General features: G+C 50.5%; 1 protein-coding gene across 3 annotated transcripts in view; it reads right to left on the reverse strand.

Moving 5' to 3' along the window:
• CPLANE1 (ciliogenesis and planar polarity effector complex subunit 1) overlaps window positions 1-26,691 on the reverse strand; it is a 2,680,747-nt gene that overhangs the window by 2,435,533 nt on the left and 218,523 nt on the right. For all 3 annotated transcript variants that reach the window (XM_085631095.1, XM_085631092.1, XM_085631094.1), the window contains exon 9: window positions 2,305-2,487. In XM_085631095.1, coding sequence (XP_085487221.1) covers window positions 2,305-2,487 — 183 coding nt within the window. The remainder of the gene's footprint in view (window positions 1-2,304; window positions 2,488-26,691) is intronic.

The raw sequence follows: 26,691 nt of genomic DNA on the forward strand, positions 1-26,691 counted from the left end.
ATGGGTCTCACCTTTACCCAGTCGGTGATATAAGGTAACCCCAGTTGTGTGTGTATTATACCTGCTGGGGTACCCTGTGGTAGCTTCAATATCCTCCTAAAAAATGTATCTTCCTCCAGTTGCAGGGGCCTTACATCTCTAAATCCCCAAACCTCCGCTCCGTAAATGGCTTTTGCGGTGCTAACCGCCACATACAGATTCATCACCTATTCCGGCGACCACCTCCCCAGTCTACGAGCAAAGTTATGAATAGCCCCATTTGCCGATACCAGCTTTCTGCATCTATCCTCCATTAACAGATCAAACTTTGTATCCCCGTCAAACAGTAGACCCAGATAAGAAAAAGAGCTCACTGTTTCCAATTTGTGCGACCCTATTTTAAAAGCAAATTTCCTGCTTGGTTTCTTGCCAGCTATCATGACATACGATTTGCTCAAATTTACGGACAAATCTAATTCGCCCATAAACTCCACAAATCCATTGACCAATTGTTGTAGGCTCACGGCCGTCCTGGCAAGCAGGACGGCATCGTCAGCATACAGTAGAACCGGTATGTGACGATTTCCAGCTTTGGGACAATCCACATTTAAGGCAACCAACCTTCTCTCCAAATCGTTAATGTAGAGAGAGAACAAAAATGGGGCAAGGATACACCCCTGCCTCACTCCGCTCGTGCAGGGGAAGGGATCCGTGCACCCCCCCCCCCCCCACCCCGTTGTGCAGCGGACCCTGGCAGTGGTGTTCCAGTGCAATTCTTTTAAGATGTCAATGAGTCCAGGCTCAATTCCCAGGTTGGTCATCAGATCCCAAAGTTTGCTCCTGTTAACATTATCGAAGGCTGCCGCCAGGTCCATGAAACCCATGAATAGTGTGCCTTTACCAGCTTTTGTGTATTTAGTTATTAATAGGTACAAATTCAAGCATTGGTCACTGGTAGACTTGCCTGGCCTAAAGCCGTATTGAGTGTCTGCTATAATGTTATGTTCTTCTGTCCATGACATCAAGCGACTCAAAATTGCCCTGCCCAATAGTTTGGCCGATACGTCTATCAACGATATTGGTCTGTAGCACTGTGGATTGTCCCTACACCCCTTCTTAAAAATAGGGACAATCAGAGCCGTAGACCAAGACCGTGGCAGACCCGTGGCAATTGCTGCATTTAGGACCCTCGTCATAATGGGAGCCCAGAGATAAGGGTTACTCAGGTAAAGGTCAGGTGGCGTCCCATCAGGCCCGGGTGCTTTGTTGCGAGTTAGCCCTCTGATTGCTTGGGTAATTTCTTGGAGTGAGAATTCGACCTCGCCCGATCGGCATTCCTCCCATCCTGCTGTAGTCACAGTATCACTTTCATGATTGTACAGACTCTTAAAATGTGCCACCCACTGGTCAGGAAGAATATTGTTACTGATCCCCGGGGAGTTTTTCTCTTGGAAGCAGGGCCTATTGATAATCCTCCAAAATTCGCTGAAGTCGCTATGTTCCCCCGCTTCCCTCAGGTCCGCCCACACTTCTGCTTGGAGCGTAATCTTCCTCTGCTTGACCTTTGTCTTGTATACCTTTCTACAAAGGGCTACTGCCTGTTTGTCCCTAGGGTAGGTTTTGAGACATAGTTTCAATTCCCTAAGATCATGAGTGGCACATATGGTGTGAGTTGTAATTTGCGCTGTTTAATACAACTGGGGAATTTCAATTGTTTTAGGGTCTGTATTTTAACTATTATGTCCCTTTCAACTGTCTTTATAGCTTACATTTTTAATGAACTAACAATGCCTCTATGCAAGCAAAAGTAAACATAATTTACCTTTAACTATGTTTTTCCACCCCAAAAGCATTTGTGTTGAGCCCCTTAGGGCCTACCATTTAATGATACAGTGGTACCAGTGATAGCGCTGCCATTGGATGGAATCCTGATACTATCAACACAATCAATGTACTGCAAAGCCCGATTTAGAAATTACTTATGATGAAGGCATTTAGCAGATAACATTTAAAGCCCTAGCACATCACTGCTACAATCACCTCAAGCAAATGTCCTCACTTGGGAAATGGCAGAATACGTATTACTGCTGCTGGTAGCACAACCAATATCCATGTTCAACAACGATTTGGACTAAAAATGTAAAACACATGGTATAGAGGAACCAACAGATGAATGATTGTAAACATGGATATGGACTGAAGACTTGTGACTTAAATGATTACTATACAATTCATACTAGTACTCATTTATTCTGTTTATAGTTTGAGAAAATATACACTATATGGCAAGGTAATACTAATGAGAAGGAGAAAATGGCCTCTCACCGATATGTTATTAAGGGATGAAGAGGGATGAATTCTGCTGGTCCAAATTCCACAGAACAGCCAGATGTCACCAGGCTCAACAAATCCCCCATACGAGTCAACAGGAGAAGGGCCCCACGCTTCAAGATGCACGCAAGGAAAAGGGAATCAGGAGTCCAGCTCATATCACTCACCCAGTAGGACCTGAATATTGAATGAAAAAACACCATGTTATGAGTAAAGACATCCTTTTACCTGTCAGGGCACATTCCAACAGACTCAACACACAAAAATGTAACTTCTGCAGGTGACTATATTTCTGAGAAGCAGGCAGGCTGGAGTAAATGTGGGTGGAGTGTTGGAAATTACTATCTTTTGCATGGTATTCCCCTTGATTTTTTGTCTTGACTGATTTTGTTGGCCCTAGAACTCTGTGCACGTTACCACTGCTAACTAGGGGTAAAATACATGTGTTCCTCCTTTATACATTATAAAATGGGTATACACCCGATTGGTTAATTTAATTTTATCTATGCATCCCTAGTATATGGTTCCAAGCATACCCAGGGCATGTAGATTAAATGTTACCAGTTGTCTGCAGCACTCATTATGCCACCCACTGCAATGGCAACATAAAGCATGTCTTGGGCCATCCTGGCTGTGCAGTTTTAAATTCAGCCCGTCAAAATTACCAATTTGTGACAAGTCTAACCCTTCATTTTAAATATGAATAAGTCATCCCTAAGTAGGCCTTATTGCCCCTAAGGCAGGGTGCATGGTATTTGAAAGTAGAGCATGTAAAGGTTTAATGTTAAACATGCCCTTATAGTGACTAGCACCTCAAAGAACAAGTTACTTACCTTCGGTAACGCTTTTTCTGGTGGATACAGTATCTGCCTGTGGATTCCTCACCCTGTGAATATCCCCTGCGCCAGCATTCCATGGAACTTTTCTTTCCCAGCACTCCACGTCGACGTGGGTGACGTCACAATGCATCGGCTCCGCTTGCGACTCCGTACGACGTCACCGGAGCCATAAGAAGCCCACGTCGGCGTGATGACGTCAGTTCCACCCATTTTTTCCGAGCCTTCGAGGCGAGCAGGTGAACCAACGACAATTCCAAGTATACACAGTATACAGTATACCAACACATATACATATCATACAAAGAAAAGGAATGCTAAACAAACAAGCATTTCCTACAAATGTACAAGAAAGTATCAAAACATTCCAACAAGACCTCTTTTCATGGTATACAAAGGTGGACAACGGGGAGGCGGGTGGGTCAGTGAGGAATCCACAGGCAGATACTGTATCCACCAGAAAAAGCGTTACCGAAGGTAAGTAACTTGTTCTTCTGATGGATACATCTGCCAGTGTATTCCTCACCTTGTGAATAGATTCCCACAGCAGTCCCCACTCCCGGAGGAGGGTGTCCACCTTCCTATACCAGAAAGTCTTGTAATACAGAGCGCGCGAAGTGGTCCTCCCTCCTCATCTCAGAGTCCAAGCAATAATGCTTTGCGAAAGTATGGAGGGAGGCCCAAGTCGCGGCCTTACAAATATCTGCCACAGGAACACCCCGGGCCAAAGCAGATGTAGATGACTTTGCTCTAGTCGAATGAGCTCTAATGCCCTCAGGAGGAGTCTTACCAGCCAGGGCGTAGCAGATCTTGAGGGCAAGGATGATCCATCTCGATAGCGTGCGCTTGTGCACCGCTTTACCCTTTGAACGACCAACGTAGCCAATGAAGAGTTGGTCATCAAGACGAAAGTCTTTAGTCCTGTCCATATAAAAACTCACAGCCCTCTTCGGGTCCAGGCGATGGAGTCTTTCCTCCTCTTTGGAAGGATGAGGAGGCGGATAGAAAACAGGGAGAGTAATGGACTGCCCCAAATGAAACGGAGTGACAACTTTTGGCAGGAAAGCAGCCCTGGTCCTGAGAACCATCCTTTCAGCATGCAAGGATAAAAACGGGGGTTTAGAACTAAGAGCTTGAAGCTCACTCACCCTCCTTTCCGAGGTTATGGCTACAAGAAAGACCACCTTAAAGGACAACGGCCTCAAAGGACAGCTATGTAGAGGCTCAAATGGGGACCCCATCAGAAAGGTTAAAACAAGATTAAGGTCCTACTGAGGCATTACAAAGGGAGTGGGAGGAAACATGTTTGTAAGGCCCTTGATAAACCTCAGAACAACCGGAGATTTAAAAAGTGACGGTTGATCTGGAAGGCATAGAAAAGCCGATAAGGCCGAAAGATAGCCCTTGACCGTGGCCACAGCACAGCCCTGCTGAGCCAGGGAAAGAGCAAACTGGAGCACATCAGAAAGATGGGCTTTTAAAGGGTCAATGGATCTCTCTCCACACCATTTTACAAATTTAGACCACCTGTAGGAGTAAATGGACTTGGTGGAGTGTCGCCTGGCCGATAAAATAACGTCCACCACATCAGGCGGGAGAGAGAATGAACTCAGGTTGCCCCGTTTAATCTCCAGGCATGAAGGTGTAAGCTCTGGAGGTGGGGGTGTAGAACCTGCCCCTCCGACTGCGAGAGGAGGTCTGCCCTCAGAGGGAGACGGAGCGGAGCGCACGAGGAGAGGTGGAGAAGATCTGTGTACCACACCCTTCTTGGCTAATCCGGGGCGATCAATATGACTTGGGCCCGGTCTTGGCGAATCTTCCTCAGAACCCGAGGAATCAAGGGTTTGGGAGGAAACGCGTAAAGGAACTGTGAACCCCAATTCAACTGAAACGCGTCCCCCAACGCCCCCTGCATCGGATACTGGAGACTGCAGAAAGACGGGCAGTACGCGTTCTCGAAAGTGGCAAACAGGTCCACCCGAGGAGTTGCCCATGTCCGAAAGACATGACAAACTACCTCCGGATGAAGCCTCCACTCGTGGTCGGCGGAGAACTGCCGACTGAGACTGTCCGCACGAACGTTCAGAACTCCGGCCAGATGAATTGCCATCAGACAGATCTGATGGTCCTGAGCCCAGGACCATAGACGCAGAGCCTCTCTGCAGAGACAAAGAGACCCCACTCCTCCCTGTTTGTTGATATAACACATCGCGGTAGTGTTGTCCGTTAGGACTTGAACAGACTGACCGCGAAGGGAAGGGAGGAAGGCCTTGAGTGCCAAACGAATCGCCCGCAAGTCCAGAAGGTTGATGTGAAGCAACCTTTCCTCTGGAGACCAAAGACCCTTGATCTCCAGATCCCCCAGATGAGCACCCCACCCTAAGGTGGATGCATCCGTTATCACTGTGGCCACCGATGGAGGTAGATGGAAGGGCTTTCCTTGCGACAGATTGCCCTCCATGCTCCACCAAGACAGATCCGCTGCAGCTTCTCTGGAGATCTTGATTGACTCCCTGAGATCCCCGTTGTGCTGATACCACTGCTTGCGGAGGCACCACTGGAGCGCCCTCATGTGCCAGCGTGCATGGTTGACCAACAGAATGCAGGAAGCGAACAGACCGAGCAGGCGAAGGACCTTCAGAACTGGAACAACCGCTCCATTGTGGAATAAAGGGACCATCTCCTGAATGTCGAGAATCCTTTGAGGAGGAGGGAATGCTCGACACACAGTAGTGTCCAGTACCGCCCCTATGAACAGGTTGCGTTGAGAGGGAACCAGGTGAGATTTGGGCACATTGATCGAAAAACCCAAGTCGGATAACAGCTGAGATGTTACTTGCAGATGACGCCGCACCATCTCTGGGGACTCTGCCTTCAGAAGCCAGTCGTCCAGGTAGGGGAAAACCGGAATCCCTGACCTCCTGAGATGAGCAGCCACCACTGCCATCACCTTTGTGAAGACTCGAGGTGCGGTAGTAAGACCAAACGGGAGGACCGCAAACTGGTAATGTTGCAACCCAACCGTAAAACGGAGATACTTCCTGTGCGACTTCAGGATTGGAATATGGAAGTACGCGTCCTGCAAGTCGAGCGACACCATCCAGTCTCCTTGCTGCAACGCTTGAAGAACCTGCGCAAGGGTCAGCATCTTGAATTTCTCCTGTTTCAGGTAAAAATTCAAAATTCTGAGGTCCAATATCGGACGCAATCTGCCATCCTTTATGGGAATCAGAAAATACCGGGAGTAGCATCCCTGACCCCTTTCCTGCCCTGGAACTACCTCTATTGCACCCTTCTGAAGCAAGGCTAGAACCTCTTTCTGCAGGAGAAGCAGATGGTCTTCCGAGCAATGACCTTGGCAAGGAGGGTAAGGGGGAGGAAACTCCCGAAAGGGAAGGGCGTACCCAGTCTCTACGAGATTCAACACCCAAAGGTCTGTTGTAACAGATTTCCAACCCCGTAGAAAGTAGGACACCCGACCCCCCACAGGTCTTACATGATCCGGGATGGGGGATCTAGGGCTGCTTCCCTGAAGCCTCATTGGGAGCAGAGGAGGAGGAGGAAGTAGAGGGGTTGCGACCAGAACCTCTCCGACCCCTTTGCTTCCCTCTATAGGACCTATAGAGGGGATTCTGCTGCTGTTGCTGCTGCTGCTGTTGGGGCTGTCGGAAGGACGAAAGGATGTTCTTCCGAAACCCCTAAACTTCCGAAAAGCAGAACCCCTAGCCGGAGCCTGCAGACCCAAGGACTTTGCCGTCAATCTGCTGTCCTTAAAACGTTGAAGGGCAGAGTCTGCTTTCTCCCCAAACAGTTTCTGTCCGTCGAATGGCAGATCAACCAACGTGGCCTGAACATCTGCCGAGAAACCAGAGGAACGGAGCCAAGCCTGCCTTCTTGCGGCTATAGACGACCCCATAATCCTCGCCACCGAGTCCGCCGTATCCAGCCCCGACTGGATCACCTGTCTGGCAGCTGCCTGAGTGTCCGCAACAACCTCCAAGAAGGACGACTTATCCCTCTCAGGCAACTTAGGGGCCAAAGATTTAATAGAGTCCATCAAGGCATGAACATAACGCCCCAGAAGGCATGTGGCATTAGATGATTTCAGCGCCATACTTCCTGAGGAGAAGGACTTCTTGGCCGCCTGATCAATTTTCTTTGACTCCCTATCAGCTGGAGACTGAGGGAAAGCACCCGAAGCATGTTTTGAAAAAGAAGCCTGCACAACTAGGCTCTCCGGGGATGGATGTGTAGACAAAAAGTCAGGATCCCCTGGTGCAACCCTGTATCTTCTTGCCACCTGTCTGAAAACCGCCGGAGATGAAAGAGGTTTCTTCCACACCTCCAAGACCGGCTCCAAGATGGCCTCATTGAAAGGCAACAAAGGCTCCGTAGCTGATGACGGAGAATGCAACACCTCCGTGAGTAAGTTCGATTTGTACTCCACAGAGGGCAGCTGCAAATCTAAAAGATCTGCGGCCTTCTTAATCACCACATGATAGGGCGCCAATTCCTGAGGTGGAGAAGATCTAGCTGACGTATGCTCCCACTCAGGGGTTGTATCCAACCCACTTGCTTCTTCAACTCCCTCAAACTCATCTGAAGAAGAGTCGACTTCACCTTCTTCCACCTCTGCTCTATATCTTCCTTCCTCCAAAACCCTCTGGGCCTCCCTTCTCGACCGAATCCGGGGAGCCGACGTCGTCGACGTCGTACGTGGCGTCGGTGGAGCCAGAGGTACCAAAGTCGGCGGTGCCATAGGTGGAGTCGGCGGCACCGGACGCGGCGCCGATGGAGTCGGACGTGGCGTCGAAGAAGGCTCCGAAGTCTGATGGTCCATCCGAAGTCGTGTCGGATCCCCAGACGGCGCCGGGAACTGCCACGAAGGCGCCATCGGCATAAGGGGCAAAAAGGGGGCCTGAGCATAATGCTGCGGCACCCCTAGCGTATACGCCATCGGACCCACGGGACCAGCTGGTGCTCCGGATGGGAAGGCCGCCCTGTTAAATATACCATACATGGCATTTAGAAAATTTGATGAATCAGTACCTGGAGCCGGGAATTGTGGATAAGGAACAGACCCTGTATCCCTTTGTGGAGTCTCCGGCTTCGGCTCCGCAGTATCCTCCACCGGAGCCGCAGATTCATCAGGCACCGGAGTAGGCTCTTCCTGTTCTTGTTCATCCATGGAGACATCCGACTCCACTCGAACCGGAGTCGACGCCTTAGACGGAGCCGGTGACTGTGTCGGGGACTGAGCTGGAGCCCGCTTCGACGAAGGAGAACCTCTTGGAGACTTCGAAGGAGAAGGAGACAAGTCCTTGCTCCGACGCCGACGGGGCGAAGTCGACCTCGACTTCCTGGACTTCGAGGACCGACGTCGAGAAGAATGCTTTCTCTTTTTGTGATGCTTCTTCGACTTCGACGACCTCGAAGTCGACGACTCCCGCCTCGACTTCTCTTTTTTTTCTCCCTCTCTTCTCCTCACCGATCTTCTTCATAAAGAGCTTAGTCTTCCTCTCCTTCAGCGCCTTAGGATTCATACTCCTACAGCACCCGCATTCCTCCATATCGTGGTCCGAAGAAAGACACCATAAGCAGTCTTGATGCGGATCAGTCATGGACATCAGACCTCCGCATTCCCTACAGGGCTTAAAGCCCGACTTCCTCGTCGAAGACATACCGAATTTTTAACAGTAACACAGCTATATACTACAAAGTAGCTAGAGAGCACTGGAAAAAACCGCTGCGCGTCGACGGCGCGGAAAAAAGGGAACTGACGTCATCACGCCGGCGTGGGCTTCTTATGGCTCCGGTGACGTCGTACGGAGTCGCGAGCGGAGCCGATGCATTGTGACGTCGCCCACGTCGACGTGGAGTGCTGGGAAAGAAAAGTTCCGTGGAATGCTGGCGCAGGGGATATTCACAAGGTGAGGAATCCACTGGCAGATGTATCCATCAGAAGCTATTTTCACTGTTGGCTGTTCCCCAGAAAAACATTGGGATACAACATTAACGTTAATAAATGTTATCTACACCTGCAAATTCCATTTTTGAACATTTTAAAATATGTATTACAAGCCCAGTTCAATGGTGAAGTTGGATTTGGGATATTTTGGAAATGGGACTTGTAGAAAGTCACCTTTGCACTGAAGTCCCTGTAAGCTAAATCTGCATTTTGCTCTCTGTTCTGCCAGCCAGTATTTATTATTTCAATACACATGTATGAGGTCGGAACTTGCTCCCAGGACAGGGACAAAAGGCCTTTGATGTGGAGAGGTGTTATTGTGCCCTTGACAGGATGTCATGAGGGCTTGGCCCAACAACTTGATTAACTTCAAAGAGGCCTACTCTGTCACAATAAGATGTTGCCAACACCCAAGCCTGCACCCTACTTTTGTCACCCCCCCAAATATGTTCTACACTTCTACCAGGCTCTGTCCAAGATTGTTGGAGGTACAGGGACTGCTTTAAATAGGGTTTTAGTGTTAGATGTGAGGGGACACTAGTATTAATATATCCCCAAAACCCACACACAGCCCTCATAACCCATGTTTAATGTTGCTGAAGACTAGGGCCATCTTGAACATGTCTGAAGTGGGTAGAGTTAGACCCGGGAGCATTTACCCCACTGGTTAAGGTGTCCTCAGGTATGTTGGGGGAACAGGGACCTGCTTACAACTGGATTCTAGTGTTAGATATGGAGGGACAATAGGATTAGCATAGTACAATTTCTGCATGCACACAGCCAAACCTCAAAGGCCAAGTTTACGGCTATCATAAAAATGCTCCAAATAGGTAGGGTTAGCCCAGGGAACCTTCACCACATTGTTTAGGGTTACCCAGGGATCATTCGCCCACCCACTAGCTTGTGCAAGCATAAATATAACATCTCCAGGCCCACACTGCAGAATACTCCTGAACCTGAGGAAGATCAGAAGAGGACTGAACCTGCTCTCTGGAGTCTGCAACCTGATGAAAGCCGTGGAAGACTGGACCTGCTCCTTCTCCTCTACCCAGGGAAAAAAGAGAACTCCAGAGGTCACAAGGTTGACCTGCTTTAGTTATAGGGACATAATAAACTTGAAGAGGTCTTTTCCTGCAAATGCCCTGCTGGCCAGTGGCAAATGAACCTGGACGGAACCTTGTGTTTGGCCTCTGTGTGACACCTTGTAAGTCTTGAAGTACCTTCCAGAGGTGCTGGAGGCTTTTAAAAATGCACTTCTGTGGTGGATTGAGACTTATGGGACTAAAGACAAAACAGTAAAATCTTTTGTCCAGGATGAACCTGGTTGGTGTATCCGACCCACGCTTCATCATGGCCAACATCAAATTGCACCCATGTCTTATTCTACCGCGACCAATGACCATCACTGGCACTTTGTGCCTATTGACGCTATTTCTACTTTAAATAAATACTAATAAGACTTATTGCATGATTAATTAAAACCTTTGCAACTGAAGACGTGAAGTCACAGAATACATATTTCATAAATTCTTTAAAATGCAAGCTTAAAACATTAAAAGTTAAAAAGTCACGGTGTCATAAAAGCCGCTATTAGACATTGCTAACACGATAGTACTAAGTGAAAGGTACAACCTTGTATAGCGGACGGGGATTTAGCATCATTATTGCGAAGGTGGAGGGGGACATAATTATATGGAGAACATGTGAAAACAAATTAGCTCCTTAACTCTTTTTAGTGGAGTAAAACATGTCTGTTGGTCAATAAGCCGTAAGGCGGCGGTATAAAAGTGGGGGAGGGGTCGATGGTGAGGGCCCAGTAGCGGTCAAATTATCAGTCTACCTGTCGCATTCACATGTCATTGCCTCCATCTTCTTAGAAAAATGGTCCATGAATCTGACCAAAAGTCAGTTCAGGGTGGCGTTCAAGGGATCGAAACAGGCCAAGACCACTCCTCTGCAGGATCTTATGACTTTAGTTATCCAGCCCCTTCGAAGCAGAGCCCTTCTTTCCTCTAGAAGGGTGGGGCACAGGCAAAATACCTGTGTTATGTCCTCTTTATGTTGATTACAGAGCTGACACATTTCCTGAGCATTACCCCTTTTCCATATTGGGAAATGACAAGTGATGGGGATGACCCCCATTCTCATCTTCATAAACTGTAGCTTAGTCCTTTCATTGTAGGGGTTATTTAGGTAGCACTAGGGTATTAGTTGTTTGCAAGTGCATATGGTCATCCAACCATGATTTTGTGCAGAGAGGCTGGCCCTGTCTTCTACTGAAGAAACGTGAAGAAGTTGAAGAGTGAACGTACTCCAAACTCGGACGCACTGCAAAAATGCCAGTAACGTATCACAAATACACCAAATTACTCAAATTGTAATCCAATTTATTCCAGGCAATAAATTGGCTTAAAATTGGAGTAATTTGGTGTATATGTGATACGCGACTGGCATTTTTGCAGTGCGTCCGAGTTTGGAGTGCGTTCACGCTTCAACTTCTTCACGTTTCGTAAACACGTGGCTCCAGGGCAGGCCACGGTCGGGCTGCACGCAACTACTTTTGAATTATGGATGAATTTGCTGAAAATTAATAACACACGGGAGTGCACTTGTATGAACTCTTGTTGTATGATATAACTCTGTCCTGAAAAAAGTGGAACCCATGATTACCGGATAATGACATTATGTTACATGAAGTTTAAGTTTAAGAAATATGATGACAGCAAGTTGGACTTTGCAGTGTTAAATTACGTCTTAGTACTATCAGTAATATCATGTGTAATTCCATATTTGACACATATTGGAGTTTGATTTCGATTTTTTAATTGATGTTGGTTTGTACACAACCAAGGGAGGAGTAAAACATTTAAATAAGAGTTTAATGCAAATTAAAAACAACAGGCACATTTCAAATTCACAGAATTTATATTGGTTGATATATTGCACTATGGGAGTTGTAGTTGTGTGAGTAGCGAGTTGTAACGGCTCGGTTGACGTCATTGATTAACAAAGAGGGGAGAACCAGTTTAAAAATGAGAACGTTAAAAACAAAGTAACGTTGGTCTGTGAAAACGAGTGATCGCAACAACAAAGATAAGAAGGTATGAAGAGACGTTGGTTCTAGAAGACTGCTCGCATTTGAAAGTAGATTGTGGGGGCGCACAAACGGGGTGTCGCAATTGAAATGTGTAACTATTGAAAAGTGGTAAAACAATTTGAGCTTAACTCGAGGCGAGGCTTGTTTAAACTAGAGGGTGTAGCCCATTACAACGAGCATAGCGGGAAAACGTCAATTAAAAAGTTGGGATAATTCGATATGAAGTATTGTTGAAATGCTTATATTTAGTGAGGACATATAATCTAATGGTCATGTTTTTTTAAACTTTTAGTGAACTCCTGAAGAAGGGCTATGAGATAAGCCCGAAATGCATTGGGAAAAGAACTACTAAGGATATGATTAATGTATGGGGCATGCAACAGAAAGAAGCCTATGGCACATCTGCCGTTTTAGAAGCTAAGCATACTATCGTCTACCATGTAACATGATGAATTAGGATGAAAACTTGGATTACCTCGAATAAATTGGACTGAAATTGGAGTAATTTGGTGTATTTGTGATACGCTACTGGCTTTTTTGCAGTGCATCCGATTTTGGAGTGCGTTCACGCTTCAACTTCAACTTCTTCACGTTTCGTAATCACGTGGCTCCAGGGCAGGCCAAGGTCGGGCTGCACGCAACTACTTATGAATTATGGATGAATTCGCTGAAAATTTATAACACACGGGAGTGCACTTGTCTGAACTCTTCTTCTATTGAAGAAAGCCATTTCATGCTAATTTTTGCTAACCTTTTAAATTCCTGTTGGCTAATGTGTAAGTCCCAAGAGGGTGCCAAGCCAAGTGTACTGAGGACTTGGGTCAGATAGTGGTGTCCCACTGACCTGTGGTTTGTATCCAAATAGATCCATAAGCTGTGGGCCAGGGTACCTTCTTTGGAGACCCCAAGTTAATGACAGCTTATCGCAAAGGCCACCATGTGAGCCAATGCCTGTCTGCAGATTCCGAATTACAGTCTTATTTGCGCTGGAGATGTGTAGGATGGGAGCTGCATAACTGTTCTGTAAATATTCATGAGTATTTTGTCCAATGTCCAACGATCCCGCCCTTTCAGTGCCTCATCCATATGTTAAGTTTGGGAGAACCTTCGCCTGAGTTACCTGAAGAATCGGTGCAAATGTGAGGCCATTAATTTTTTGTATGCAGATCTAAGAGGAAACGACAGTGCAGTACTTTTCTTTTGTAATTCTGTCAACTGGCTTGCATATCTGCCGTTATCACTGAAAAGGACGCCTAAATACTTGTGGCAGTTAGTGGCATCTATTTTTTCCTGGGGTACAGACCATGTTGTCTTATTGGTACTGGCTGCTCGAATGGCACGGATGCACAAGTTACTTACCTTCGGTAACGATATATCTGTAAGAAACATTAGTTAGTAAGATTCCTTACCTTGGAATATCCCCAGGCGTCAGGCTGGATCTGGAAAGATTTTTCATCAGCAGTACCCCTGCGCGTCCGTAGGAGTCGTCTGCGGCTCCGCGTCCGTCGTCGACGTCGTGATCGCTGGGATGGCATCGGAGTACTTAGACGTCGCCCTCGCGTGCTGACGTGAGTTCTGTACATAGCTTTCCGCGCCAGGAACGCAGAGCCATGCAAGAAACCGACACTGGTGCCAGGAAACTAGGGCCCTGAAAGGGATGACCTTAACCCTAGATATCGGTTTGCAGAACGGGGAGGATGGTTGGGGCGGTAACAAATCTAACTAATGTTTCTTACAGATATATCGTTACCGAAGGTAAGTAACTTGTGCATCTGAAAGAAACACGTTAGTTAGATTACTTACCTTAGAATAGATACCCCAGCAATACCAACCCCGGTGGTGGGTCTGCGAACCAAGATCACACCAGGAAGTCCTGGAGAACGGAACGGTCAAAGAAGCCGTCTCTCCGGACTTGGCTGTCCAGGCAGTAATGCTTGGCAAACGTGTGCAGCGAGGCCCACGTAGCTGCCTGACAAATGTCCTGCAGAGGGACTCCCCGTCCCAAGGCAGTAGTAGCCGCTGTGGCCCGAGTGGAATGGGCCCTCAGCCCCACAGGAGGATCCTTCTTAGCCAAGGAATAACAGACCTTAATGCACAGAATGACCCACCGAGAGATGGTTCGCTTGTGCACTGCCCGCCCCTTCTTAGCGCCCACGTAGCCAACAAAGAGTTGGTCGTCCACCCAGAACTGTTTTGTGCGGTCACGATAAAAGGAGAACGCACGTTTTGGGTCCAGACGGTGGAGCCTCTAAGAAGGTGGGCAAGGTAATGGACTGCCCGATGTGAAAGGCAGAAACCACCTTAGGAAGAAAAGAAGAGTCATCAGAACGACCTTGTCCGGATGGACAGAGAGGAAAGGAGGTTTAGAAGAAAGAGCCTGGAGCTCACTCACTCTTCTGGCAGAGGTGATGGCAACCAGGAAAGAAGTCTTAAGAGTCAGAAGACGAAGAGGACAGATATGAAGGGGCTCAAAGGGAGCGCACATCAGATAAGTTAACACCAGATTCAAGTCCCACTGAGGCATTACAAAGGGAACAGGAGGAAACATGCGAGTAATGCCTTTCAAGAATCTATTTACAACAGGGGACTTGAAAAGAGAAGGCTGATCAGGAAGCCTCAAGAAGGCGGAAACAGCTGAAAGATATCCCTTGATGGTGCCCAGAGCAGAGCCCTGCTGGGCCAAGGAAAGAAGAAAGAGGAGAACCTCAGAAAGAGGGGCGGAAAGGGGATCCACAGCCTTTGCTGTGCACCATGCCACAAATTTGTTCCACCTGCAGGCGTATACCGTTTTAGTGGAGGGACGCCTGGCTGCCAGAATAACATCACAGACTTCAGGAGGCAAGTCTAATGGCATCAACTGCCGCCGCTCAATCTCCACGCAAGAAGGTGGAGGATGGACAGGTTCGGGTGGAGGACCGTCCCCTTCTGCTGCGACAGAAGGTCCTCCTGAAGAGGCAGTCGAATCGGGGGCTCGATGGACAGACTGAGTAGCTCGGGATACCAGTATCTTCGTGCCTAATCCGGGGCCACAAGGATGACTTGGGCCCGGTCGCGCCTGATCTTCTTCAGCACTCTGGGCAGAAGTGGTATAGGCGGAAAAGCGTATAACAGACTGCAACTCCACTCATGACGAAAAGCGTCAGCGAGCGAGTGCCGCCTTGGAAATTCCAACGCGCAGAACTGATGACATTGCGCGTTCTCTTCGGTGGTGAATAGATCTAACCAAGGCTCTCCCCACTGCCGAAAGAGACCTTGCGCCACGTCCGAGTTCAGATGCCACTCGTGACCCATCATGCACAGACAGCTGAGTTAGTCCGCCCTGGAGTTCAGAGAGCCCGCCAGGTGTTGAACCACCAGGGTGATGCCCTGATGTTCCAGCCATGTCCAGAGGCGCAGAGCCTCCGGACAAAGGGTCCACGACCCCACCCCGCCCTGTTTGTTGCAATACCACATGGCGGTGCTGTTGTCCGTGAACACCTGCACTACACTTCCCCGGACAGAGGGAAGGAATGCCTTCAGTGCAAGCCGGATCGCCCGCAGCTCCAATAGGTTGATGTTAGAAGGCGACCTCAGAGGGGCCCGGAGGGGGCCCTGACTGTCCTGAGACCAACCCTCGAGGTATCGTAGCCGGGCACTGGCGGGAGACTCCTCCGGGGAGGAACCTCGTATCTAGGATCGTACACTCGGCACCACACGACAGAGACACTACACGAGGAGTTCTTAAGAGCAAATCTTTATCAGATCAGAGTGGTCAGATCTTTATGATCAGCAAGGCAATATATATACAAGTAGAGCGCGGGCTCACAAAGTCCTGGAGGGGGGTTAGGAGGTAGCGGGACAGTCTTTGGGGGAATGGATCAAATGCAGGAGTGTATCCGGCGCACAGCTCACAATCCTCGAGCTGGGGGATACGCTTGTCGTCGTGGGGTCCGGCGGGACCGAGGGAGTCTGGGGGCGCTGCGAGATACTCAGCAGGCTCGAGTACAAGTTCGGAGGTCTTACGATCTTCAGGGAGCCGCGAGTCACTCAGCAGGGCTCAAGCACAAGTTCGGAGGTCTTACGATCTTCAGGGAGCCGCGAGTCACTCAGCAGGGCTCAAGCACAAGTTCGGAGGTCTTACGATCTTCAGGGAGCCGCGAGTCACTCAGCAGGGCTCAAGCACAAGTTCGGAGGTCTTACGATCTTCAGGGAGCCGCGAGTCACTCAGCAGGGCTCAGGTGTGTCCAAGGCGAATCTGTCGGACAGTCCCAGGGCACCCCTTGTTATAGGGCGACTCCTCTTTGATGTCCGAAGTCTGTGCAGGCAGGGGTCTTGTCACCTGGGGGTCGCTTGTTGGGGGTTTCCTGCCATTGTCCTTTGATCCTTTCAGGGCCGGGTCGGGAGGAGCCCCCGACACCCAGCAGGCGTGGCACCAGCCCTCGGGGAGGCCGGCGGGTCGATCGAAACCCACCTTCCCAGGGAAGCGCAGAGGTGTGATGGAAACTGCTCCTCCCTTTCTCATCCCAAGGGGAGCGCGATGTCCTCCAGCCGGAGTGGCGCCTGTAGGCTAGGGTCGCGCTGGGGCCGGGCGGCCATCTTGGTGCATGAAGTGGGCACGCGGGCCCGGGGTGGCCGAAGGAGGAAGGCCTACGGACGGGGGAAGTCCGGGTCGGGTGTGTGTGTTCTGGTGGGAAGGATCGGCCAGGCCAGGGGCTGGGGCTGGTGTGAGGTGCAGGGGTCAGGTCTGACTATGTTACGAGGGCCGGGTCTAACAGTTGATATGGAGCCGGGACTCCGCCTGAGACCAGAAGCCTCTGATCTCCGCCTCTCCCATTTGATCCCCCCATCCTAGGAGGGACTTATCCGTCACCACTACGTGCTCCGGTTGGGGTAGGGAGAGGGATCTGCCACTGACCCAATCGCGGTCCATGAGCCACCACTGCAACTGTCTTGCAGTGCCCTCCGAGATCAGGACGTGGTCGGACAGGTTGCCCGGATGTTGAGCCCACTGGAACTTCAGGTCCCACTGCAGAGCCCGCATCCGCCACCTGGCGTGATGTACCAGCAGGATGCAGGAGGCCATCAGACCCAGCAGCCGTGGGGCCATCCTGACCGAAACTCGGGATAAAGGCTGAAAGATCCCGAACCCGCTGTTCGGGAGGATAGACCAAAAACTGCGCAGAGTCCAGAACCGCACCGATGAAGAGGAGCTTCTGGGAGGAACTCAGATGTGACTTCGGCACGTTGATGGAGAACCCCAGCGAATGCAGGAGGTCGGCCGTAGTCTGGAGGTGGGAGAAGACTGTTCGTGGTGAGCCCACCTTAAACAACCAGTCGCCGAGATAGGGGAAGACTGGAACCCCTAATCTGCGCAAGTGAGCTGCGACCACCGCCATCACTTTCGTGAACACCGAGGGGCACTGGCGAGGCCGACGGGGATGTGGAAATAAGCATCCTGCAAGTCCAACGCTACCATCCAGTCTCCAGGGTCTAGGGCTGCCAGAACCTGAGCTAAGGTGAGCATCTTGAACTTCTCCGTCCGGAGGAAGGCGTTGACGCTCCAGAGGTCCAAGATAGGGCGTAGGCCCCCTTTGCCCTTCTTGGGAACCAGAAAGTAATGGGAGTAACAACCCCGTCCTACTTCTGGGCCAGGAACTCGCTCAATGGCCCCCTTGGCCAAGAGGGCCGTAACTTCCTCTTGCAGAAGTTGCAAGTGATCTCCCGACATGAGGTGGTACTGCGGTGGCATGGCTGGAGGGGTCGCCTTGAAGGGGAGGGAGTAGCCCCTTCGGACGATTTGCAGCACCCACCTGTCCGAAGTGATGGTACGCCAGTGGAGCAAGTGATGGCGAACTCTGCCTCCCACTGGCGTGGAATGGGCCTGAAAGCTTGGACTAGGAAGGCTTTGAGGCAGATGCTACTGGAGCGGATGTGGACTGACCGGCTCTCTGTCCCCCTGCTCCGCCACGGCGGAATCCACGTCCGCGACCGCGTTGAAGCTGGTTCTGCGGCCTGTGGCTGGACGAACGTGCGGGGGCGCCCCTTCCTTGGCCACGAAAGGGGCAAAAAGCAAAAGTTTGCTGCCACTGAGCCGACAGACCCAAGGACTTGGCAGTAGCCCTGGAGTCCTTAAAGCACTCCAGTGCGCTATCTGCTTTGTCGCCAAAAAGGCCACGGCCATCAAAGGGCATGTCCATGAGAGTGCTCCGGACATCCCCTGAAAAGTTTGTGGACCTCAGCCAAGCGTGAAGACGAATCGCCACCGTTGTTGCAATCGCTCTGCCCAGCGAGTCCGTGGTGTCAAGTACACATCTAATGGAATACCATGCTGCATCACGCCCCTCAGCAAGAGCCTGGGCGAGCCGTGTCCTAGCCTCGTTTGGACACTGGGGCTGCACGTCCGCCAGCGTATCCCACAGAGAGTGGGTGTAACGGTCCAAAAGGCATGCGGTATTAATGGAACGCAACCCAAGACTGAGGGAGGGAAACAGTTTCTAGCCAAACTGTTTCATTCTTTTGGATTCCCGGTCCAGAGGTGCGGACGGTAAGGCGGTTTGGGATGTGGAGACCTGGATAACCAGACTCTCCAGGGTGGGGTGTACAGACAGAAAGCATGGGTCGCCCAGAGCTGGGCGGTGGCGCCGGGCCACGTTCTGATCCACAGGAGACACTGTGGAGGGCTTGGACCAAGTGCCCATCAGAACGTCGGTGAGGGCCTCATTAAACTGCAGCAGAGGCTCCGAAGAGCTTACTGACGGTTGAAGCACCTCAGTGAGGAGGTTAGTACTCACGGCCGCTGCAGGGAGCTCCAGGCGCAAGGCCTGGGCCGCCTTGCGCAGCACCACAGCATAAGCAGCACCCTTCTCCGTAGCCACGGAAGGAGGAGAGATGAAACCAGTGGCAGGCAAAGTGTCTAGACCACTGGTCTCCCCCAGCTCATCTGCCCAGTCCTGACTTAACTGGCACTGCTGTGCCAGAGGATCCTCAGACCCCTCCCAGTCCTCCCCTTCATCCGTGTCCTGGTAAATAGGCAAAAATAACAGAGCCGGGTCATAGGCGAAGGGCTCACCCATCGATGCCGGAGACAGCGCCGCTCCCACGCCGGACCGGGGCTGAAACCAGGGACGGCGGCGTCCGGGGACGGCGCTGGGAGTTACACCATGGGGGTCGGCGCTAGCGGAGGAGTCGTGAGGTCAATTGGCGTCGACCGGGATCTAGGTTTGGATCCCACGGGGGCCTGCAGCGTCGGGACCAAAGTAAACGACGGCGCCGGGGCCGAAGCTGCTGGCTCGCTAGGACCCCCAGTCGGACTTGCAGGGCCCGGAGGCGTGCCGGTAGGCCTTGACGGCGGGAAGAGAGTCCTCATGGCCATGAGGAAGTCTCGAATCTCGCCCGTAGTCATATGAAGTCCAGGGACCTGAGGGTGTGGGGCCGGATACGACTTCTGCGGCTCCGGCGGAGCCGCGCAGGTGGTGCCACCCAAACCCTCGGCAAGTCGCGCGACCTGCGAGGGGAGTCAGAAGAGCGATGACGCTTCTTCGACTTTTTTGCCATGCCTCAACTTACCTGAGTGCGAGGACTTGGATCCCGAAAAGCGGTGATGACTGCGGCTCCGTGACCGGTCCCTCGACTTCCTCCGGGACCTCGAACTGTGCGGAGCCGACTGCCGGATCTCGAGGCGATTGCGGGACCGCTCCTGCCTAGCTTTCGCCGTCAAGGCCCGGCAGTCGGGGCGTGACTTGTCATCGTGGTCGGCCCCAAGACAGTAGAGACACCGATGGTGGGGGTCAGTAACCGGCATCAGTCGGTGACAGACGTCACACGGCTTGAACACGGGCATCCCTACCGGCACCAGGAGTCGAAGTCAACTCGAAAAAGATAGACAAAATGTCCAAAACGTTAGTCAAAAAAAACGACACGCAGGGGTACTTCTGACGAAAAATCTTTCCGGATCCAGCCTGACGCCTGGGGATACTTGAAGGTAAGGAATCTAACTAACATGTTTCTTTCAGATCATGGTTTTCTTTTTATTTATCAGCAACCCTTTCCTATCAGAGTATATTTGCGGTTGCGTCCAAAAGACGTTGCTAGTCAGTGTTTGTGTTGCTGATGAGGATCAGATCGTCTGCGTAGAGTAGATTAGAGCGCCAGAGACCGCCCAATTTGGGTGAATGGGAGTGTACTGAATTGAGGACCGGTGACAAGGACAGGAATAAGTTAAAAAGCTTAGGCGCAAGAACGCAGCCTTGCTTGAGGCCTTGCATGGTGGTTATAGGCCGTGACAGGCGCGATCCATCCCCGATTTTAATCCTGACCCATGTGTCATGGTGCAGTAGCTGCATAGCCCAGAGCAGGGTGTCGGGAATGTTGACCAGGCCGAGTTTCTCTAAGAGCTTCCCTCTATCAACCCTGTCGAAAGCAGATTTATAATCTATAAACCCCATTCATACGGGACTGGTATTGGATTCAGCCTGGTTGATCAAAAGAGAGTGCAAAGAGATTCACTTCCCGATGTGACTTATAAATCCAGTTTGATTTGGTGATATGATTTGCTCGGTCTCAGCCCATGATCGTAAAGAGTCCAGAAGCACGCCTGCAAAATACTTTGCTTCATTATAAATTAGGGCAATCGTGGGGTAATACCCTGGAGGTTTTTTGTCACCACCAAACAAGCCACGCCATAAGGCGGGGATGGAGTTCTTTTCGTGCCTCTCTTAATTTACTCATTATTTTGGGGTCCATTGATAACGTTTTGAGTTTTCTCCACAGCCCATTGATGCTTTTTTGGCAGACCTTATCGGATGACTGAAACCTTTCCCTTGTGAGGCCGGCAGCCTAGGTTTGCTCTCTGCCGGTTTTGCGAAACAATCTGCCAATTTTTCAGAGAACATTGACCAGCTGAGGATTGGATTTCGTGGTTGTTTACTAATAATTGCTTGGCTTCTGCGCCTAGTCGGGAGGCTTTTGATGGTACACTTGATGTGTTTTAGATTGATGGTGTGGATTTTAAAACATTGGTCCGCTGCCATGTTGTTTTAGGTCAGTCAAATGTTGACGGTTAGCTCTGGGGGGAGGTGGTCGCTGTACAGTCGCTGTCCATTTTTTCACAGAAGCTGCAAGTAGAGATTTGATGCAGCAGAGGAAGACTGGCAAAAGAATAGACAATCAAGGAGGCCCCAATGCTCATTAAGTATGAAAGGCCAGGTGGCTTGTCGGGATGAAATCGGCCATTAAGGGCTTTTAATCCAAGGTATTCCAAGTTTCCTTGAAGGGCCGGTCCCCTCTTGGGTCATCTTTGGCTCGCCCGGGGCGGTCCTGAGGGGGTATAGCCCAGTCGACTTCTCGTAGCTGCGTTCTCGTTAGCAGGAAGATCAGTCATCAGCCACATGTTAAAGTCAACTGAAATTAAAATATTTGTGCTGGGATTTTCTGATCTACGGTTTAGCACCGTGGTAGCCAGTTCCTTGGTGATCGCCGACCTTGAGCCCGAATTTGGACGAATGTAGACATTTATCAGAGTTAGGCTCCTTGACTGGTCGTTGGCAGTTCAGAGTGAGGTGCCGACTACTTGAAGCTCTGAGGTGTCGATTGCTTGTTCTCAAGAGCGAATTGCGCTATTGGCTGATATGTAGATTGCAAGACCTCCACTGCTGCGGCTGAAGTTCCTTTGTTTGTTGGCAGGAATATATTGATATATAGAACCTTCTAGCTGGAATGCTGTCTGAAGTGATGTCTCTTGCAGCAGGATGATTTAGAAAGAGTGTGAGTAAGATTCGGTGCCTTGATCACTGTTTATTTGCCAGCCCATTGACGGTCCAGGGGCATATCTTGAGGGGGCTTCCTGAATGGATGTTGTGGCAGATGCTTTGTCACCTGAGCAATCAAGTTGAATTCAAGGTCCCAGACAGCCACGCACAATTTTCTGCTATTTCTACTTAAAACTTAAAAAATTCATGTCTTGGGTTCCCGTATTGGATTTCTGTCATTTTGGTGTAATTTTGTTTATTTTTTAGTTGTATTTATGCTTTTATTCCACACAACCAAGTCAGCGACATACTAGATGATACATAATCTATAGTGGACCAATGCAGCCTATAGACAAATATCAAATTTGTTTAACTTACACAAGAGAGGCTTCTCCATAGCCCCAGCTCCTCCCCAGGTCTCAGCATTTAAGCATTGTAGAGCAGATTACAACAACATCAGCAAGCTTATCATCTGGATGGATCATTCTCATCCTGATTTCCTCTACGATTGCCCATTCCGCAAGGTCATTTTGTTTATTACATTTTACTTTATCGTTCTAATTCATTTTGGGATTTTTATTGTTTTGCTTTCCGACCTTATTACTATTGAAGTACTGCATAAACAATTAACATATTTCTTCTTACTTAAATCCGTCTGCGCTGTGTCATAGCTACCCCGTGGATGAGCCTAGGCTAATTTAGTGACTTTAGTGATTCACCCAAACAAGGACTGTGAATATTAGCTGAGGTGGGTATCTACCTCCTTCAACTAATATCCCAATTTCTTACACAGTGCAAGCAGGAAGGGTCATGTCATCTGATCATTTTATTTCCCTGCATACATTTCAATATATGCTTGTATATTAATTTATTTTATACAGCTTTAAACACACATGCTGAAGCTCAGAATCTGCATGTCTACAGCTACCTATGACCTTCATATTTGCAGACTACAGTATGGTCATGATGTATATTACTGCATCACTCCGTTTCATGTCATATCCTTTAATATCATAAATCATAATCATGCTCTAAAATGCTCGGTCAAAACAAAAAGGATGAGCTTCTCAAAAATAGCATCACTCATTTACAACACTTTCACTCATATACACCAAAAAAGCTTAGCTTTTGGTACTTATAGTGCCATTCTAAAAACACACTTGTGCACATTCATCTGACTTACACATACCCAAAAATATATTTCTGAAGCACCTTAAATTTGAGCTTAAAAAAAATATAATTTTGTTTAGAAAAAAGAAGAAAGAAAAGTCATTTGAAAGAGCGAGGGTTTGCTTAAGTCGAGTGGGGGAAGTGTCTCAGAGGCTGGAAACACCTGCTCTGCTCTCATAGGCCAGCTGGGACCATTTCCCAATGTCAAGTGCAGCACACCTGCCTCTCACATGTGAGCCAGACATTTTGTGAAGCTAGTCAACTATCATTTTAGGGTCTTGTTGTTACTTTCAGCAGGAACATTTTAAAATAGCTCAAAACAGACACTTTTCTCACCCATCAATGCTTTGTTAGACGGTCTGGGGATCAAAACGTCTGGAAACATTAAAAAAATTAAAAGTTGATTGCAGAGTCAAATTGGGAACTGCAATAGTTTCCATTATTTGTCTCCAATATCTTGTAGTTGTACACGAATACATGTTAAGGCAGTGGAAACAGCCCTAATATATGAAATTGTTCTTTGAATGAAGCAAAAATTAAAAAGTTCCAAGTTTGCAAGATGAAGTTTTGCGTTCACTGTTTAAGAGGTTGAGGGACTGAAACGTAGTGTATATTATGGAAAGGGTTATATGATATTTGACCAATTGAGAACCCGTTTCACTGGCATATTAACGTGTAAGTCTTGTTGAGTCTCAGAGTGCGGGCTCCCAGGCAGAGGAAATGCAAGCATTCCAGGAGGCCTAAAAACACAAAGACATGAGCAGTTATAGGAATATAAACGTTGATGCGGGGAAACCCGCCTCCGCACAACGAGAGTTTCGACAACGAGGGATCACAGAGGTATATGAGGTCGCTGTCCGGCCGGCGGTGAAGAGCTCTGTGGCAAGCTTGTTCCCGGACGCTGTGGCAGGACGGGAGGTGAAGTTCGGCCCACGGTAGCAGGCGGAGAGGGTTTACGATCCAGAAGCTGTGGCAGGACGGGGGTGAAGTTCAGCCCACGATAGCAGGCGGGGAGTGGTAACCAGTGCTTGAAATGGAGAAAGAGAAGTGCAGGTACTCTGTACCAGAGTACCTGCTTGTTTCTGAGAAGTGCCGGTACTCTCTCATTAAAAGCATTACGTCACTCTTGAGAAGTTCCGGTACTCTCCCTCCCAAAATAAAAAAGTGCCGGTACTGCGTACCGGACAGTACCAGCCCATTTAAAGCACTGGTGGTAACAATCCAAATGCTATGGCAGGACAGGAGGTGAAGTTCAGCCCACGGTAGCAGGCGGAGAGTGGTTACGATCCAGACGCTGCGGCAGGACGGGAGGGTAAGTTCAGCCCACGGTAGCAGGCTGAGAGTGGTTACGATCGTGATGCTGTGGCAGGACGGGAGGTAAAGTTCGGCCCACGGTAGCAGGCGGAGAGGGGTTACGATCCAGGTGCTGTGGCAGGACAGGAGGTGAAGTTCAGCCCACGGTAGCAGGCGGAGAGTGGTTACGATCCAGACGCTGTGGCAGGACGGGAGGTGAAGTTCAGCCCACGGTAGCAGGCGGAGAGTGGTTACGGTCCTGACGCTGTGGCAGGACAGGAGGTAAAGTTCAGCCCACGGTAGCAGGCGGAGAGGGGTTACGATCCAGACGCTGTGGCAGGACGGGAGGTAAAGTTCAGCCCACAGTAGCAGGCGGAGAGGGGTTACGGTCCTGACGCTGTGGCAGGACAGGAGGTAAAGTTCAGCCCACGGTAGCAGGCGGAGAGGGGTTACGATCCAGGTGCTGTGGCAGGACGGGAGGTGAAGTTCAGCCCACGGTAGCAGGCGGAGAGGGGTTACGGTCCTGACGCTGTGGCAGGACGGGAGGTGAAGTTCAGCCCACGGTAGCAGGCGGAGAGGGGTTACGATCCAGAAGCTGTGGCAGGACGGGGGGTGAAGTTCAGCCCACAGTAGCAGGCGGAGAGGGGTTACGATCCAGACGCTGTGGCAGGACAGGAGGTAAAGTTCAGCCCACGGTAGCAGGCGGAGAGGGGTTACGATCCAGACGCTGTGGCAGGACAGGAGGTAAAGTTCAGCCCACGGTAGCAGGCGGAAAGGGGTTACGATCGTGATGGTGTGGCAGGATGGGCAGTGAAGTTCAGCCCACGGTAGCAGGCGGAGAGGGGTTACGATCCAGGTGCTGTGGCAGGACAGGAGGTGAAGTTCAGCCCACGGTAGCAGGCGGAGAGTGGTTACGATCCAGACGCTGTGGCAGGACGGGAGGTGAAGTTCAGCCCACGGTAGCAGGCGGAGAGTGGTTACGGTCCTGACGCTGTGGCAGGACAGGAGGTAAAGTTCCGCCCACGGTAGCAGGCGGAGAGGGGTTACGATCCAGACGCTGTGGCAGGACGGGAGGTAAAGTTCAGCCCACAGTAGCAGGCGGAGAGGGGTTACGATCCAGACGCTGTGGCAGGACGGGAGGTAAAGTTCAGCCCACAGTAGCAGGCGGAGAGGGGTTACGGTCCTGACGCTGTGGCAGGACAGGAGGTAAAGTTCAGCCCACGGTAGCAGGCGGAGAGGGGTTACGATCCAGGTGCTGTGGCAGGACGGGAGGTGAAGTTCAGCCCACGGTAGCAGGCGGAGAGGGGTTACGGTCCTGACGCTGTGGCAGGACGGGAGGTGAAGTTCAGCCCACGGTAGCAGGTGAAGAGGGGTTACGATCCAGACGCTGTGGCAGGACAGGAGGTAAAGTTCAGCCCACGGTAGCAGGCGGAGAGGGGTTACGGTCCTGACGCTGTGGCAGGACAGGAGGTAAAGTTCAGCCCACGGTAGCAGGCGGAGAGGAGTTACGGTCCTGACGCTGTGGCAGGACAGGAGGTAAAGTTCAGCCCACGGTAGCAGGCGGAGAGGGGTTACGGTCCTGACGCTGTGGCAGGACAGGAGGTAAAGTTCAGCCCACGGTAGCAGGCGGAGAGGGGTTACGATCCAGGTGCTGTGGCAGGACGGGAGGTGAAGTTCAGCCCACGGTAGCAGGTGAAGAGGGGTTACGATCCAGACGATGGGGCAGGACGGGAGGTGAAGTTCAGCCCACGGTAGCAGGCGGAGAGGGGTTACGATCCCGACGCTGTGGCAGGACAGGAGGTAAAGTTCAGCCCACGGTAGCAGGCGGAGAGGGGTTACGATCCCGACGCTGTGGCAGGACAGGAGGTAAAGTTCAGCCCACGGTAGCAGGCGGAGAGGGGTTACGATCCAGGTGCTGTGGCAGGACGGGAGGTGAAGTTCAGCCCACGGTAGCAGGTGAAGAGGGGTTACGATCCAGAAGCTGTGGCAGGACGGGGGGTGAAGTTCAGCCCACGGTAGCAGGCGGAGAGGGGTTACGATCCAGACGCTGTGGCAGGACAGGAGGTAAAGTTCAGCCCACGGTAGCAGGCGGAGAGGGGTTACGGTCCTGACGCTGTGGCAGGACAGGAGGTAAAGTTCAGCCCACGGTAGCAGGCGGAGAGGGGTTACGATCCAGACGCTGTGGCAGGACAGGAGGTAAAGTTCAGCCCACGGTAGCAGACGGAGAGGGGTTACGGTCCTGACGCTGTGGCAGGACAGGAGGTAAAGTTCAGCCCACGGTAGCAGGCGGAG

Source organism: Triturus cristatus, chromosome 2_1 (assembly GCF_964204655.1).
Source record: "Triturus cristatus chromosome 2_1, aTriCri1.1, whole genome shotgun sequence".
Classification (NCBI taxonomy): domain Eukaryota; kingdom Metazoa; phylum Chordata; class Amphibia; order Caudata; family Salamandridae; genus Triturus; species Triturus cristatus.